The sequence below is a fragment of the Rhodamnia argentea genome, chromosome 6 (genome assembly GCF_020921035.1).
Source record: "Rhodamnia argentea isolate NSW1041297 chromosome 6, ASM2092103v1, whole genome shotgun sequence".
NCBI classification, from domain to species: domain Eukaryota; kingdom Viridiplantae; phylum Streptophyta; class Magnoliopsida; order Myrtales; family Myrtaceae; genus Rhodamnia; species Rhodamnia argentea.
The window spans coordinates 17,680,071-17,697,488 of NC_063155.1; the positions used below are offsets into that span (position 1 = coordinate 17,680,071).

At 37.5% G+C, this 17,418-nt stretch overlaps 1 protein-coding gene and 1 long non-coding RNA gene across 2 annotated transcripts; both read left to right on the plus strand.

Annotated features, from left to right (window-relative positions):
- Window positions 1-7,449: 7,449 nt before the first annotated feature.
- LOC115751697 (disease resistance protein RUN1-like) lies at window positions 7,450-9,937 on the plus strand. Its single transcript, XM_048280702.1, has 3 exons — window positions 7,450-8,054; window positions 8,727-9,697; window positions 9,921-9,937. Exons 1-3 carry the CDS (start codon window positions 7,450-7,452, stop codon window positions 9,935-9,937), a joined length of 1,593 nt encoding a protein of 530 aa, XP_048136659.1.
- A 2,838-nt stretch (window positions 9,938-12,775) lies between these two features.
- Window positions 12,776-17,112, plus strand: LOC115732757. The gene is made up of 3 exons (XR_007198713.1): window positions 12,776-12,785; window positions 15,966-16,125; window positions 17,077-17,112. It is a non-coding gene; the product is annotated as an uncharacterized LOC115732757 (long non-coding RNA).
- Window positions 17,113-17,418: the final 306 nt, after the last annotated feature.

Sequence of the window (17,418 nt, forward strand, 5' to 3'; positions counted from 1 at the left end):
AACTTCAGGGATCGTATTGCAAATACTTGAAACTTCGGGGACTGCATTGCAAATACCAAAAGAAGATGAAGAAGGGAAGATGATGAAGAGAAGGTGAAGAAGGGAAGATGATGAAGGGAAGGTGATGAAGAGAAGGTGATGAAGAGAAGATGAAGAAGGGAAGATGATGAAGGGAAGGTGATGAAGAGAAGATGATGAAGGGAAGATAATGAAGGGAAGATAATGAATGGAAGGTGATGAAGAGAAGATGATGAAGAGAAGATGAAGAAGGGAAGATGATGAAAAGATGATGGAGAAATTTGGCTATAAAAGAGGGAGAGTTCTTGAGAATTGGGGAGGAGAATTTTTGTGGAAGAGAATTTAGAGAGCTCTTGAGAGGAGTTTTAGAGAGAAAATTTGAGAAAAGGGGGAGTGGAAGAGAATTGAGAGAGTTTTGAGAGAGTTTTTGAGAGGAATTTTTAGAGAGGAAAAAGAGAGTTCTTGAGAAAAATCAGAAGAGAAAATTCGAGAGTGAAGAAAAGAGTTTTAGTCGAGCATCATCTTCGACGAGTCCCGACACATATTTCGCCCCTCGCAACCCAACAACGCCATTGCTTGCCATTTTCGACGACAACCGCGTTCTTCCAGCTCCGAGATCTTGAAGGGAGCTATAACGTGTATGTGAGTAAGATTTTGTGTAATAGAAGGTAATCATTTCCATCTCAATCTACAAAAATGTAATCGTCTGGTTTGAACATTTGTTTGTTTATTTTAGACATGCCACGTGTTCCAAATTTTAGCATTATTACATGTTAATTTATTTCTGTAAATACTCGTGCTTGGTTGCGCTTTCTTTCTTTCTAAATCATCCATGGTGTATATCGCACAAAGTTCAATATTTTACATTCTCATAAAAAAGAAGATAAAAAAACAAAAAAATTGCATCTTTGAATTTCAAGTAAAATCCATCAAAATTGCCAAATCAAATATTTTTCATGAAAATGGTACCGAAAGGGCGTTAGAGAAATCTGACGTAACCAAATCCCCGAATTCAAAATCTCTGGTTCGCGGAAATAAGATAGTTTTCTCCCGCTATTTTATTTAGGTTTCTAATCAACCTACAGAAAATGATTAGTGGCGACTCCAAATTCAAAACACATTGCATGTTAATTATTTGAACCTTAAGTTGCGATTTGATATGGACTTGGGAGAGTCCGAGTTAGGTTAGTTAATTAATTAACCTGATAATCCATTAGCCCGAAAATCAACCTGTCTATTTTTTTTAGGTCGCGACAAACGTCGGTTTTCACACACAGACAGTCATGTCCGAATTGTGACTTTTCGGACACGAATAGGTGCGTTCGTATGAGAAGTTCGGACACCAAAAGATGTGCTGTATTATCATTATATAATGGACAATTCTGCTCATTTTCAAAAGTTACTTTCATTTTTTTGTTTTCCTTCAAAAGAGAGATATCCATCTTTCATTGTTTCACAAAGAGTTTTAGGAGATTTACTGATATTGCTAGCCAATATTTTCATTGTGATTTTGTTGTATTTTGAAGGGAATTTGCTAGAAACTTATAGTAACTTCGTGGGGCAAATTGACTATAAAAGAGAGTAATTACACGCCTCAAAATCCGACTATATTGTTACTCTATTTCTCCCATATTTTTCCAACACGAACATGACAACGGAACGGTGCGGACTGCAACTACCGTTGCGACGAAAAGTATCTTTAATTTCAACTGCCCCCTCACACTGCCATGGACGAAGGGCAGAGTCAGAGAAAAGCGAGGAATTGATAAAACTTCCGTCCCTTTTTTTTATTCATGTCCATGGATGTTTCGATGCGTCGAGAATTCACCATTCAAAATCCTTTTGTACGTTACCTCTCGATATCGCTTGTTGCTTCTGAAAAACTAAGTCTAGACACTTCATTCCATTTTTATTCTTTTTTGTTTCCTAAGAATATATTTCGCTTTTGGAATATATCACAAATAATCCCTCCGACCAATTTCGCAATTGGAGTTCGCCTCCTATTTTAGGTGATTTCTGACCCTTTGCAAAAAATGGTCGTCTTACATTTTTACATTCCTCTATTTTCATCGGCTTACGGACTTTTCAAGAGTTGAATTATATGCCAACAAAGTTGTGATAAAGATAAATGACCCAGAAAAGAACTGAAGAATGGTACCCGAGTATTTCATGCATCAATAATAAGATACCATTGACACATTATGCTCGTTTGGGGTCATCTAGCAAATTAACTCTGTTCTAGAGACAAGGAATCAATTAATAACTCGGTGATGTCACATCGCTCTAAAGTAGATTCCTTTTACGTGAAAATGTTGGCATGTGGGGCTAGCACGGAATAAATAAAAGAGAAAGAAGACTCACCATTTGTTTTTTTTTTATAACCGAGGTGTCCGGTTCAGCTTGTGTGCACCTCGACTATTCCTCGAAGGAGACTAGCACAGCAACCCACCGCCATGACCTCCCACTTAAATCACAGGTACTTAGCTGGAGAATTGAACCCGAGACCAGTGTGCCTAACAACATAATTTCAAGTGCGTCCTAACCAACTGAACCACCCATGGGTGGGTAAAGAACGGCCATTTGTTCATTAGGAAAAATACCAAAAAAGTTTTAAACTTATTGCATTTGTATTAATTCAGTCTTAAACCTTTAATTTGACCAATTTAATCCTAAACCTTTTGCTTTTGCGCCAGTTGAGTCCATTCAGCCAACCCTAATGTGGACAAGTTTCACAAATTTTAATATTTTATAATTTTTGTTATTTTACTTTTATCTTTTAATTGTGGCCATCGGTGACCCTCGCCAGCCATTGGACGAGGGCCTATGAGCCCTCACCTACTGCTGCACCCAGGCCATCGTCAGCCACGAGTGAGGGTCGCCAAGCCCTCTCCTAGCCTTGAGGCTCGAGCTCTTGCCAAATTCAATGAGGGCAACCCTCACCCCGACAAGGGCACCCCTAGCCCAGGCCGATCGTAATGATTAGTTTTTAGAGACTAAGTGACTCATGTTCGGGGAAACGAAGAGAAAGGGACAATTTCCCCTCTAATTTGATGTACAAATTAGTGGACTCAATTTTTGTGTACAGATTTAGTCTTCTCCATTGGTAAAATATTTTAATTTCTCTATTGTTCTAGTTAGTAGCATTAGTGATCAACACAGCGCCGCCATTCACTTATTTTCCCTAATTGAATGAAGGTTCTCCCTCCATGCAAGATTTTTTATTTCTCCATTTAAAGAATTGGTTATGACATGTGAATGGGTAGCAAATTTTAGCAGGAGCTTAAGCTAACGTGGTCAACACGTATTCTGATGAAGAATCCATCTAGACCGTAGGTCAATGATGCAGGCACTGGAGAGAACCTGAACTGCACATTCTTGAGCCAGCTGCCAGCAATCTTTAACCAGATCTGAGATCTACCATTGGGGCACTAACCTCCGAGTCAACGAGTTGAAAAGCACTTGCAAATCTGTCTAAAGAATTAGGGCTTTCGTTATTGTGATATTTCAACCTAGAGAAAGATTCTGTTAGGATCCACACATAATTATATCGAAGTAAAATGAGTGAAAAAAAGAAATTGAGACACGAGGATTTATCATGGTTTACCTGATTACATTTAGTAGATGATTCCATTATAATTAGCACCGTGCACCTTTCATTATATCACTCAATTACAAGCGAAAAAAATATATATAGCAATTGTTATTTTTGAACCCAAGCCCAAACTACTAATGAAAAATTACTAGCTTAAATCGTAAAAGCCTCTTAGTATTCGAGGACGTTGCTCTCTTGAGACCATCGCTAGGGCGGCTACCCCATATCTCCGCCCACTCAGCATGGAGCGGGATCCATATATTTTCCTATTGCGAGAAAGTATAAACCACACCACAACAAATTCATGGGTCCAAGCTGCATCAGTGTTAACTTTGAGGGATAATCCACAACCACAGTTGTTCCTCCATTTCTACTGTTGCAAATATTCTGGATTGTTAACCCATTCGAATTCTTTCTTAAATGCTTTTCGTGGTTAGTTAATGTTGTCGAAATAGAAATAGACCTCATAGTGAAATTCAACAAGTCCATCTATACCATATGATTATTTCTCAACCATCTATACCAAAGCAATATTTCTCGGGTTCGGAAATAATTGCTCGTGATTCACCACACTCCATAATCGGAAGCATCATTGCTGCAAATGGTAGTTTTTCAATTTGGAGCACTGTTTTTGCTATTTGTAACAGCAGTTCCTTAAAACTTCGGAATGTAAAAAGATTGGAAAATGACATGTGAATTTTTTTTTAAAAATAATTGGACCTAAGCATAACTTTAAAAAGTTGGCTGGGCCAAATGAAGAGAAGAAGAAGAAAAATAGAGAAAGCCCCTCCGTAACGGGGAAAAAGAACGAGACATGGACGTCATATTCAGAAAGTTATTTCTATTTCCTAAATAAATTTGTTACTTTAATGACTTACAGGTTTGATCGTCTGTCTCTATTAAAATTTTCCCTTTCCCATTGACTACGGATGTTAGGTGCTGGATTCTATGAATGTTAGTGATCGGCGCTCCATGGAGATAGGTAAAATGTATGCACATGCTTTCAAAAAGTTGGTTTCATTTGAACTTTTGATAGAAAAAGGCATAGTTTTTTTTTTTTCGGTCGAATAGAAAAAGGCGGAGTTGAATTGCAGCAAATATCGAAATATTCGGAAGGATCTAGGTGCATGTGAGCCCAATGCATATGAGCCCTTGATATTGGTGGGTCCCGCATGAAGTCGGTCCGAGATGGGGATGCATTAGGCTTATATGCACGTGCGCCCTCCAAAAATATCTCGCAAGATTGGAGCATCCCCAATAATGAGAGAAATGGTTGATAGAAATTTCCTTCAGTCAAGAAGCTGCGCACATGTAGAGATGAAATTAACCATTTCCTTGACTAGAGGGAAATGTTCATTGGAAAGAGAAGATGAGCATTGCACCACTCCAAGTCATTGACTTTTATGATTAGGTTAATCAATCGATACCATGTACTCTTTTATTGAAAAGAGAATATGTGCATTGCACCATTGACTTTTATTATTGGATTAATCAATAGGCATCATGAACTCGTTTATTGGAAAGAGAACATGTGCATCGCACCGCTCCAAGTCATTGACATTTAAGATTGAATAGGCACCTTCTACTCGTTTATTGGAAGGAGAATATGTGTATTGTACCGCTCCAAGTCAATAACTTTTATTATTGGGTCAATTTTGGGCACCCTGTACTGGTTTGTTGGAAAGAGAAGATGTGCATTGAACTGCTCGAAGTCATCAATTTTTAATCATTGGGATTAATCTATAGACATCTGCCTAGAAAGACTCGATCATCAAACATTTTGAATTCGGAATTGTTCAGAAACCATGTGCTCTCCACCTAAAAAGCATGTTCTCTCCATCCTGCAGTGCCTCTGCATTTGTTTATGTTAGATCTTTTTGTGCGGCAGGAAGGCATCCTCTCTGGAATCGTTCATTAAACATTTTGTACTCGGAATCGTTCAGAAAGATGTGCGCTTCACCCAGGAATCATGTGCTCTCCTATCGTAGACACCAGTGATTTGATGATTCTGAACAAACATGAAGAACAAATGTGATGATCTGCATTTTCTGTCTTCCATTGATCTATGACTGAAAGAGCATTGACTAGATTTCCACAATTTGAATAACATCATAATGAATGATTCACCAGGAGGTTAGAGCCACATTTACCTGTTTAACAATATGATTGCTCATTCTGCATTCTGGTCCAAAATGAGACGGTTGACTTCGCTTGCCATCTATCAAAATAATATAACGTAAACAATTTAATTTCTACCAGCCTATCCGCAACGGGGGGTGCCAGTCAATCTAATATAAATTGCCGCCTCTCCATCTCTCGTTTCTCATTCTCCGCCTCTCACGTTCGGCCTCTCTCTGGGAACAACTTTTGAGACTATCTCCAATCCGGCGCCTCTCTTGGCATCTTGGCTTGTGGAAGGTAATCTCTTTCTCTTCTCTCTTTAGCAGGTCGTTTCTATTGATTCTTCGCTTTAAAATCGGAATGATCGGCCGAACTAGTGACTTCCGTAGAAAAGGAAAGCCTTTGCTTTCGTCTTTAGATGTGGCTAATCATATTGCCTCTCTGTCTGATTGTTCGTTTGCATCGCAATTCAGTGTTGATCCTTTTTGTTAAGCTAGAATTCGCTTGATTCTATTTGCGCGCAAAATTGCCAGTATTCGCCTGAATCCAGGGATCATCTTTTTAGGAATCAGGAGGTTTCTCTGTCTCCGAAGGTCTAAGATCCTTCCTTTTCTGTGCTCATTGACCGTTTCTTTTCTCTATGCTTGTATTCGATCATCTCAAGAAGAAGAAAACGAGTGCAGAAAAAGAGATCGCATTCCAACTTCGCTTAGAACATGACAATTTGAAACAAGATTACAACAAGAAATCACATTCATATTCACTAGCTAGGTAGAGTGGTAGAGGAGCGATTGCGTCGGTGAGAACCCAACAATTTCTTAGTTAACGACTTGCAAATTCAATTGCTGTTTTCAATTAATGTGTTTCCTTTTTAGTTGTTACAGATATTAGATTTTATGAATATCAGTAATCACGCTTGATGAAGCCAGAGATAAACGCATATGAATGTGCTTTCAGATAGATGCTTAGATTGAACCACTGATCAAAGGCATGTATGGAGCAAATATGGAAAATTCCTTAGGGGACCTGAGTCCATGTGAGCTCAATGTATCTGAATCTATATTATTAGTGGGCCTGATGTGAAACCCACATATCTATCAATATGTACGGCCTTGGACCATTAATAATGATTTTTCTTTTAAGGGTTGGGATGTATTAGGAAACATGTACACTTAAGAACGTCTCACAAAATATAGGCATCACCATTTTAACTTTGGTTAATTTTATAAGTGAGCGATATACGTAACGTTTAACCAACCAATCAAGCACACGATTGATTGTAATCACATCGATTAGGAAAGCGCACGCATCTAGAGGACGAGGTCATGGCAAAGAGAAGATGTGCATTACACTGCTTCAAATCGATAACTTTTAATATTGGATTAATAAAGAGACACCTGCTAGGAAGACTCGTTCACTAAACATTGTGTATTGGGAATCGTTCAGAAAGCATGTGCTCAGCCTTTTCACTTGTTTATCTGCAACATCAGGCAGGCATCTTCTCTCCATTAAACATTTTGGTATCCATAAACGTTCAGAATGCATGTACTCTCTACCGAAGATTAGCCTTGACTAATAGGGCACGCATCTTGAGACGAAGAATAGCCATTTTCTTCTTGTCCGAAAAAGCACGTGCTCTCCATCCAACCTTTTCATTTGCTTGACTACTTCTTTTTGTGCAGCAGCATCCTCTCTTCGTTTTTGCCTATCAGATTTCCATGGAGAAAGGGCAAATTATGAGCAAAAGAGCGCAGAGAAAGAGAGCACTGAGGGAGAAAAAGGAAAAGAGTGCAGAGAAAGAGAGCACTGAGGGACCATCCGCTCCTTCGTCCTTCCCTCCGATACTCACGGGAGGAGATAGCGATCAATACGACGTGTTCTTGAGCTTTAGAGGCTCAGATACCCGAAAAGGATTCACCGATTATCTCTACCGCAGTTTGGTCAATGCAGGGACCGTACCGATTTCAGTGTTCAGGGACGACAACAGCCTCAAAATTGGCGAGGATTTTAATTCGGAGATTCTCGAGGCTATCACTCGGTCTAAGATTTTGATTCCGATCATCTCCGAAAATTATGCTTCGAGCAAGTGGTGTCTCCGTGAGCTAGTTTGTATGATGGACTGCAAGAAGAGCATGTCGCACATGGTGTTGCCCATTTTTTACAAAGTGGACCCATCGGATGTGCGGTTTCTAAAAGGAAATTTTGGGGAGGCCTTCCATTTTCGTGAGAAGCGTTTTGATAAGAAGGATATCCAGGAAGGGAAACAAGCCCTTGCAGAAGTGAGTTACTTAAATGGATGGGAATCTGAGAAATTTGCTAATGGGTACTTCCTCCTCCACCTACACTTTATTTTTTCTTTCGTAAGTTTTCTTATTCAGCAAAACCGATGTGATATGGATGAACTACATCCGCTACAAGCTCACAAAACATCCCAAAATGTCCCGATGAATAACGGACCATAATGGCCCAAAGACTACAAACTCTAGTACTCCGCAGGATTTTCCCTGAAAACTACACCACCAACAACTAAAACTTTAGGATCCCATACTCAGTCTTCCAAAGCTTGATCACTGCCGGATAAATCGACCTCCTATCGTCAAGAGGGGTTGGCTCAGTCGATAAGAATGGGACACTGCACATTGACTATGACTGGGTTCAATACCCGCAACTGCCAGTAACCCCCATTTGGTAGGCGATCAATAAGTTAGTTACAAGTTCTCCATTTAGGCCAGTGGGATACGCTGGGCTTGGAGGGGGTAACCTCTCCTCCTCCTAAACTTTTTCTAACCAAAACAGTCAACCTCCCTCCTATCCTTCAACTAGCAGCGACCATAAGCCTTACAACAAACATTTTACTGCTAAAGATTCTTAATTTGCTAGGTGCACCACTTTTTATTATTTCAACGAGATCTATCTAGTATCTATTGGCAGAAAAAAGAAGGAGAAACTCCTGCTAGTCATGCACGAAGTTATAATGAGTTTTGTTGTTTGACAGGCGTGAAGGAGAACTAGTGGAAGAAGTTGTCAAAACTATTCTGAGCAAGTTGAGACATGATTTTCAGCTTGATGTTCCTAAGTACTTAGTTGGAGTTGACGATCATGTGAACAAAATTAGGAATTGGGTAGTCACTCCAGCTAGTCATGCTCGGATGATTGGAATATATGGCATGGACGGGATCGGAAAAACGACTCTTGCCAAGGTCATCTACAATGAGTTGTCGAATGACTTCGTGTATCGGAGCTTCCTTCCAGATATACGAGAAGCGGCTCATGGCAACGGTATTCCTCATATACAGAATCTACTAATTAAGGAAATACAACCAACTGAACATCAAGTTTGTAAAGTTGATGACGGAATTAGTTTGATCAAGTCTAGATTTAAAGGAAAAAAAGTTCTCATTCTTCTAGATGATGTTGATAACCAAGATCAACTAAATGCTTTGGCTAGAGAATGCGATTGGTTTATGATAGGAAGTATCATCATTATTACAACTAGGTATGAGGCTGTTCTTGATCAGTCTGAATTCCAGGTAGACTACAAGTATGAATTGAACGAATTAGATGAGGAGCATTCTTTGCTTTTGTTTAATAGACATGCATTTCGCATGGGCCATTATTCAAGGCAATTTGAAGGTTTCTCTCGCAACATCTTATCTACCATGGGTGGGCTTCCCCTAGCTATCAAGGTCATAGGTTCATACTTATATGGAAAAACAGATGAGAAAGTATGGCAAGATACGCTAAAGAAATTGAGAAGTGAACCGCATCGAGATGTCCAAAAGATATTGATGATAAGTTTTGATGCATTGGAACCTGGACATAAGGAGATTTTTCTCTATATTGCTTGCTTCTTTATTAACGAAAACAGCAAATTCGCCATTTACATGTGGGAGGACTGTGAGTTTTATCCAAATCAAGGAATTGAAGAGTTGAAGCTAAGGTGCTTAGTAAAAATTGGAGATCATGGTGAGTTTAGGATGCATGATCAATTAAGAGATCTTGGAAGGAGCATTTTTTGCCAAGGACAACCGAGAGCTAAGAGATATCTAAAACTATTTGCCGACCAACAAGCCTTCAGCGAGAGAATGCAAAATGAGGTAACATATGGGCCTCCTTTTTTCTTTCCCTGTCTCTCATAAAGTCATATATTTAATCTCATCTGTTTTAATCTTTAATCTAGTATGAACAGATACTGCTACTTTTTAGGGAAAAAATATATTTATAATCAATTGGGACAGTAATTGGATTATAAGTACCTCAGGATGAAAAGGTTGAATTATTTAATTCAAATTCACTGATATGAATAATATCACCGATTTAATTCACAATTAATTTAAGATTCTTTAATGACGATTCTACAGTAAAAAAATTTATTCGCCAAAAGCATGTAATTTTATATCTAGTTGAAAATATTGGTAATCTGAAAGACTGCAATAATTAATAAAGATGCAGCATATACATCATAGATCAAATAAATGAAGATTCTTTTGGTATAAAACAATAATGGACAATATGTGCCAATTACATTAAAGAAAAATTTCACACATATCACGGGTGCTTGCTTTCCAGTACGGTCGAATGTATTCTTCTTTCGTCTTAATAGCCATGATGGTAAAAATCTCCTTAGAAATATATTGGGAAAAACTTACTATGTTTTTAAGGTTGTATCACGTTGACCTTGTTCATCTCATGGATTAGGTATAGATGTTTGACAATGAGTGGATTTTATTAATCTCCTTTCTTTGTTTTTTTCATTTCCGTTGTCTATTCCTTCACTTTTCTTAATAAATAATTCTTTCCTCTCCAATTTTTTTTATATTATTTATATTTTTGGGATGATAGCCGCAAGATAAACTTGACAATCTAGAGAAAATGTCGTGCTTATTATTATATCGATACCTTTCTCTTTGTTTTTACGTCCATACTTCCTTATTTTGTTAATTAGATTGTCATGTTCATGTCATTCCATTATTTTTTATTGTCCATTGGGGGAAGCCTAGTAGTTTCATGACTGATCAATGGCGGGTAATTAACCTTAGCAGTTAACCAAGAGAAGCTGGGCAAAGGAAAAAGCTTTATATTCTTGATTTAATTTGAAATAGTTCGCTCATGCCATTAAAAAGAGTACACTCTTTTGTTGATTTAATGACGCTAAACTTAACATTAGCAAAAAGAGCACACCATATTGGTGCTTAAAAAATGGAAATAAGAAGAAGTCCAATCTGTTTTAACAAAGATAAGTTTGAAAGATCTAATTAGTTCAGCGAAAAATTTAAATGATCGTAAGATGTGAGGGACGTTAATTTACTTTGGAAAATTAAATATTCATGGTACTAATTTCCAATTATCTTGACTACTTAAATTATTAAAAAAAATTATTACATCCTATTTCCACAATTCATTTTGTTAAATATCTGTTCATCTTTTTCAGATGTATTATTCGGTAGAATTAAAATGTACGAATGTAAATTGTGAAAGATCACATGAGATGATAATTTCAACAAGATTTAGTGACTTTTCCTGCAAACAAACTCAAGATAAATTATATTCACCGCAGGTTTTGCAGTAGTTAATATACAAAGGCACAGATAATGACAAACGAGTCAGACCATAAAACTGAAGAAAACCAAAAAAAGAAAGAAAGAATTCTATATTTGATCTCATAGTGTTCGTGAAAGTTCATAAACTTGTGTTCAGTTTATCCGTAGTATTTCAACAAACAAATGAAAAAAAATGCACTTTCAAGTTATGTTGATGTTTCGACCCAACAAAAAAAACAAAGTTATGTTGATGAGTCGATAATTTTAGTTGTTGTTGTTTTTTTTTTTTTTTTTTATGCTTACTATATATCTCTGCACTTTTGTATCTTCTCTTCTATGATTGCACTCGGCCATAAATAGCATTCCAAAAGCAAAAAAAAGGCATGATGATGCTTTTTTTTTATTGGGTCGAAAAGATGATGCTTTCAATTCGGAGGAAATATTCGACCAAGAAAAACTTTGGAGGAAATACCCGTCCTAACAAAAGTTGGGAGAGGAAAAAGGAGTCAAGTGTTGTGAACTATGGATCAACTAGTCGTGAGCCCCTGTGATACTAACATGAATAAATAAAGTGCAAAGATAGAATTATAGTGTCCTATTCTCTGTATTTATGCACATATAGAAGGACATATCATGTTCTTTGGAAAGATGGTTATAATTTTAGAAATTGACACTTGTTAATGTTTTATTATAGTAAAAATTCAGGTACAAAACCGCATTCGAAAGACACACTCCTTTCTTCCACAAAAATGCACATACTTCTCTTGGATGGAGTGCACAAGAAAAAGTAAACTCCATTAAAAATCGAATTATAAGGAAATGAAAAGATATGAAATGAAATTACAAGGAAAGTAAAAGATGGACTTTGTCGTGTTGTGCGTGTCTGATTTTGTATCTTGACACCCCTTTTATACTAGATTACGAATGCTTCTTATCGCGTGTCATTCTAGTCTATATCTAATGTAACATAATACTATAATTATAAAAATTGAGATTGGTCCCACTTTAGGTCCCTTCCAATTTTACTATTGTATATAAGGTTTCTCCTACTAATAGAAAATATGGCAAAAGAGTAGAGTCTCACTTTTGTAGAGTACCTTTTCCCTAACCAACACATCCCACACCTTTAACGGTTATCCTATATTTTCTTCATCAACACTACGTATCATTCCCCATTCTTATCATCATTCTCTTCTTATTTTTAAGAGTTAAGTTACAAAGTTCCCATAAAAATAAGCATAATGTTAACAGAATACAAACATAGCATGTGTATAGCATAGTGTTGACATCAAGCAAACTCCAATTACAAAAATAATACCATTTCTAGGTCGAATTTTGCTTTTTTGTGTCACAAATGCATTATCTTGAATAACTCGAGGGAGGGGCAAAGTGGGACACAAGGTTAACTAAGTCCGACTCGACAGTTCAAATGGGGAATTATTTGTACTTAATAGTGCAAGGAATCAAACTCATATCATGCTTCTAATCTACATAAACCAACATGTTCCTTAAAAGTCGCAGCTTGATTTACTTGTGGTCCATCTGAAGATGCTAATCCAATGAAAATTTTAAGTGGAATTTTGTGACATTAACAGCACAATTTTAAACTTTGTGTTGTGAATCCATTTATGGCCCACTTAATACTCATATAACGTTTAAATCTATTTATAATTCATTTACTAAATATAATTAATCTATATAACAACTCAACCCATCAATACGAGTTAAAACATGGTTTTATGACCTGTTTTAACAAATTCACGGATTAGATAAAAATAATAAATATTGTTCTTATGTCAATCAAGTCGTCTGGGATTTTGTCACCATCCTCTTCTACTTTTTTTTTTTGGTCAAATCAACCTCTACTATTTAAATGTCTCTTTTGGCAAGAAAGTTTTTTTTGTTTGTCAGACTTTTTAGCAGGAAAGTTAAGTTTGACTTATAAGATGCAAAAAGAAACGATGCCAGTTTTAGGAAACGGACATACGAATCTTCACTTTTCTGTTTTGGTAAATACACATAAGTTGATTTCTCCAGAAACTTTCATATGGCAGAATTTGCCAAAAGATGTTGCCCAGCATCGACAACCTATTGTTCCATATGTTAGAGACCTTAATCTAACTATAACACCATGAAAGGAAGTTAATTAGTTCATATATATGTCACCACGTCACTTTTAAACGTACATTACAGAAAAAAATTTCATTTTTTAAAGCAATGATTAAACACTTCATAAGGATAGTTAAAGAATTGAGAATCGAGTGCTTCCTTAGCTACTCAACAAGTGACCCATGGGCACTTTTTAATATTTGTATGTTTTAAAAGGTTTCATGTACTTCACCTTGGATAAAATTCTAAGCGCATGCACTACAAAATTCGAAAAAAAAAAAGGTAAAACATTGAGGTGTTTCGTCTTAAATATTTTAAAGCAGGAATCATCGCTCTTTTTATTTAAAGTATTGTCTATATTTCCAAAGATTATTAGAAAATTATATATGTGGATTTACCTGTCAATATTTACATATGGCAAAGGGGTAAAAAGATGACAAATTGTAAGTCTAGGATTAAGAATAGCAAAAATAAAAATAAAAATAAAAATAAAAATAAAAATAAAAATTATTAGTCAAATTCAAACACTCAATTGATTGATTCGATATGCAGAGGCGCATTTATCCGCGAGAGATATATGGCGTCCATTGGCCTCGTGGCTATAAACCCTCCGCATTCACAAGTGAACTGTTTAAAGAGTTACCGAGCCCAAGGTTTCTTCAACTGTGCTGGACGACTTTAAGGGGAGACTTCAACCAATAGTTTTCTGAGTTAAGATGGCTTAGGTGGTTTTACATTAGACCCAAGATGTGTTCTTCGGCAATCAATTTGCATCTACCTGAATTAGTGGTGCTGGAATTGTCAAATAACCGGCTCACAAACGATTGGGGAGGATGAAGTTCAATCATGGTAAGATAGAAAGGAAAAAAACATTCTGTGATCTTTGCTTTGTTTTGTTTTGCCGATTGAACTCCTTTTTTGACAGTTTATTCCCCTTTCTACAGGCAGCAAAGCGGCTAAAATTCTCAACCTTTCGTACAGCCATAATTTAAGATATACTCCTGATCTCTCTGCTTCAAAAAATTTGGAGATTCTCATCTTGATGGATTGTCCCTTGCTGAAGCAAGTCCACCCTTCTATTGGCAAAGCCAAAATTCTTGTTTCCTTGGACTTGAGTAACTGTGACAATCTCGAGGAGCTACCAACAGAAGTGGGCAAATTAAAAAATCTTCAAAAACTGAGTGCCTACAACTGTCGGTCATTGATAAAAATCCCTAGCTCAATGAGGAATCTTTCTTCTCTCCAACACCTTAACCTAAGTGGTTGTGATTCATTGATAGAAATCCCTAGCTCAATAGGGAATCTTTCTTCTCTCCAACACCTTGACCTAAGGGAGTGTCAGTTGTTGAGAGAAATCCCTAGCTCAATTGGGGATTTATAGAATTTGCAACATCTGGACATTAGTTATTCTAGAATTGAAAAGCTTCCCATTGCTATTGGAAGGTTGAAGAATCTGCGGTCTCTGAGTCTGATTGGCTGCAATAATCTGAAAGGGGAAATTCCAAGTGAAATCGGTAACTTGTCTCGGCTCGAAATTCTCGAAATCTCTGAAGCACCCATATCTGACCTGCCAGAAAGCATTCATAATCTTTCTTCTCTCCAAAGCCTTGACGTATGGCACTGTCAAGGGCTTCAATCATTGCCAGAGCTTCCTTCTGGCTTAATGAAACTGAGGGCCTTTTGTTCGAGTATCAGGTTGCCCCAACTTTCTTGCCTAATCCACCTAAAAGAACTCCATGTTTTTAACCCTCTACTTGAGTACATCCCGGAGCTTCCCTCAAGACTCAGAGTACTTAAACTTCATTCCTGTCATAAACTGACATCACTTAAGCTTGACGGCTTCAAGTACTTGGAGATGATAGTTATAGAAGAGTGCACTTCCGTTAAGAGGCTGATCCTTTCAGAATTACAGTGTTTGAAGCAATTAGTGGCCAACTCTTGCAACAATCTAGTCAAAATTGAAGGTCTTGATAAGCTGAAGTCATTAGAGTTTCTTACTATCTATAACTGTGGGTCCATTGAAAGATTACCTGACTTACCATGTTTCGTACTGAAAGATTTGGAAATATGTGACTGTTGCAATCTACGTGGCTTTGAGAGCCTCGAGAGACTCTGGTCTTGCCGAAGCATAGATATCAGGAGGTGCCAATTTCTAGAAAAACTACCAAACCTATCAAAATTTGAAAATTTAGAGAAGTTCACATTGGAGTATTCGCCTGTTGTCAAGGAGATTCCTGGGATTGAGAAATCAAGATCTTTAATACACTTTAATGTCACAAGATGCGAATCAATTCAGATTTTGCCAGATTTGTCTGGATGTGAGAAGTTGCGATCTCTAGTGGTACGAGAGTGCAAGAATCTTACTCAGCTTCAGGGACTTGAAAAATTGGAATTAGTGTATCTGGACATTTTTGGGTGCCACTCATTGGAAAGGCTACCGAAATTACCTGGAACAACGGTCATTGATTGTCGAATGTGGTTTAATGAAATTGCCGGCGAGACCATTTATTAAAAGAGGTAAGCAAGTGAACTAGCATTTTTTTATGAGATTAACCTACTTTTCAGCGCTATCTTCTTTTAACAAGAAGGGCTTGCTTGACAGGTTCTGTACTTACCTCAATTTCCAGTCTTACATAATTGCAAGAGAGGGGGAGTCGGTCGTAGAAGCTGACATGATGCTTCAGCCAAGATGAAGATGTAGATCCAAATGTGGTTCCACGTACATTAGAAGGCGTTCACCATCTGGTAAGATTCTTCATCCTTTAATAACTAGCATGAGCAAATAGAGTAAATACTTTTCTCGAGGATTGATCTTCTAAGAATTATTTGCTCGACACCAGATATCTACTCTAATTTGGATTTGCCTAATACATAATTGGCAATGTTTTTTTAGCCGTCCTTCCATTGGCAGCTTTTGCAGACAGATTGGCGGCTTGTGAGGCAACGAATGAAAACATCGATGCAGGTAAACAAGGATAGCCTAGCGATTCCTCTCAATAAACCCAGGATGTGAATTTTTCATCAAGAGGCTGATGATCTTTTGCTACTCAATATTGTAAACTGCGCCCTGATCCCTTTCTTCTCTGCGTCTCAAACTAGTATTTTCCTTTTAAGAAATCCTTGGCCATTTTGAACTCCTTTTATGAGCTATTTTATGTGTCAAATTCGACTAATGGTGCATATCCTGTTAGAACAGACACCTCTCGGTTTTTTGTGATGATAGGAAAGCCTGTCAAGTTTCTTATTGTTCATTCGAGCATGAATTCCCTGTAAGGAAGAGAAACTGAGCTAAAGTTAAAATCAAGGCTCACGTTTTTTCTGGTGGGTGATTAAAAAAATGGAAGTTAGCCTTGGCTAATCTGTTTAGTAGGTGATTGTAGACAAGCTTTCTATAACCAATTGTTAGACTGTCGTTTTGAAAGATTACCGCGCGAGGTAAACTCGTGCTGCTTTTGTGACAGGTCTGGCTGGTCTATGTACTGATGGGGTCTTACTTTTGGACTTCGATTCAAAGAGCTGTACCGATGACATTTGCATAACTGGGACAATTTTTTGCCTGTTCAGTAGAACAAGCTGGGCGAGAAGCTTAAGATTATGCTATCCCTTTGATCGTGTTGTTGTCGTGGAATCATTTTACCACATGATTGATCTGGGTCTGGCTAACTTGGATGAGGAAATTCAAGTTCCATGCCAGAGACTGATCAAAATGAAGAAGAGGGATTTTGCCGAGGAATCATGAGCAACAGCTGAGGGCCAGCTTTTGTGACGACCTTGAAGAGGCTCACGGCCCTACTGGAGTGTCCTGAGGACCTGAGGCAGTCTTTTTTGCCTGTGAAGATCGAAGCACTTGATCTGGTCTCAACAGCACATAACTGAATGACTGCGATTATTTTGTTTTGCAATTGAATCTACTTTTTGTATGCTCATTAGGTTGTACCCCTCTATTAATCAAATTCTTACGTGCTGATTTTTCTGCATGTTACCCCGATGCAGAGTTGTTTGATGCGATGTCACTCTAACGATATCACTCCCGAACTA

Coding starts and splice junctions, on each gene's coding strand:
- LOC115751697 (XM_048280702.1), top strand. CDS start 7,450: ATGGAGAAAGGGCAAATTATGAGCAAAAGAGCGCAGAGAAAGAGAGCA. Junction 8,055..8,726: donor TCTGAGAAATTTGCTAATGG/GTACTTCCTCCT, acceptor GTTGTTTGACAG/GCGTGAAGGAGAACTAGTGG.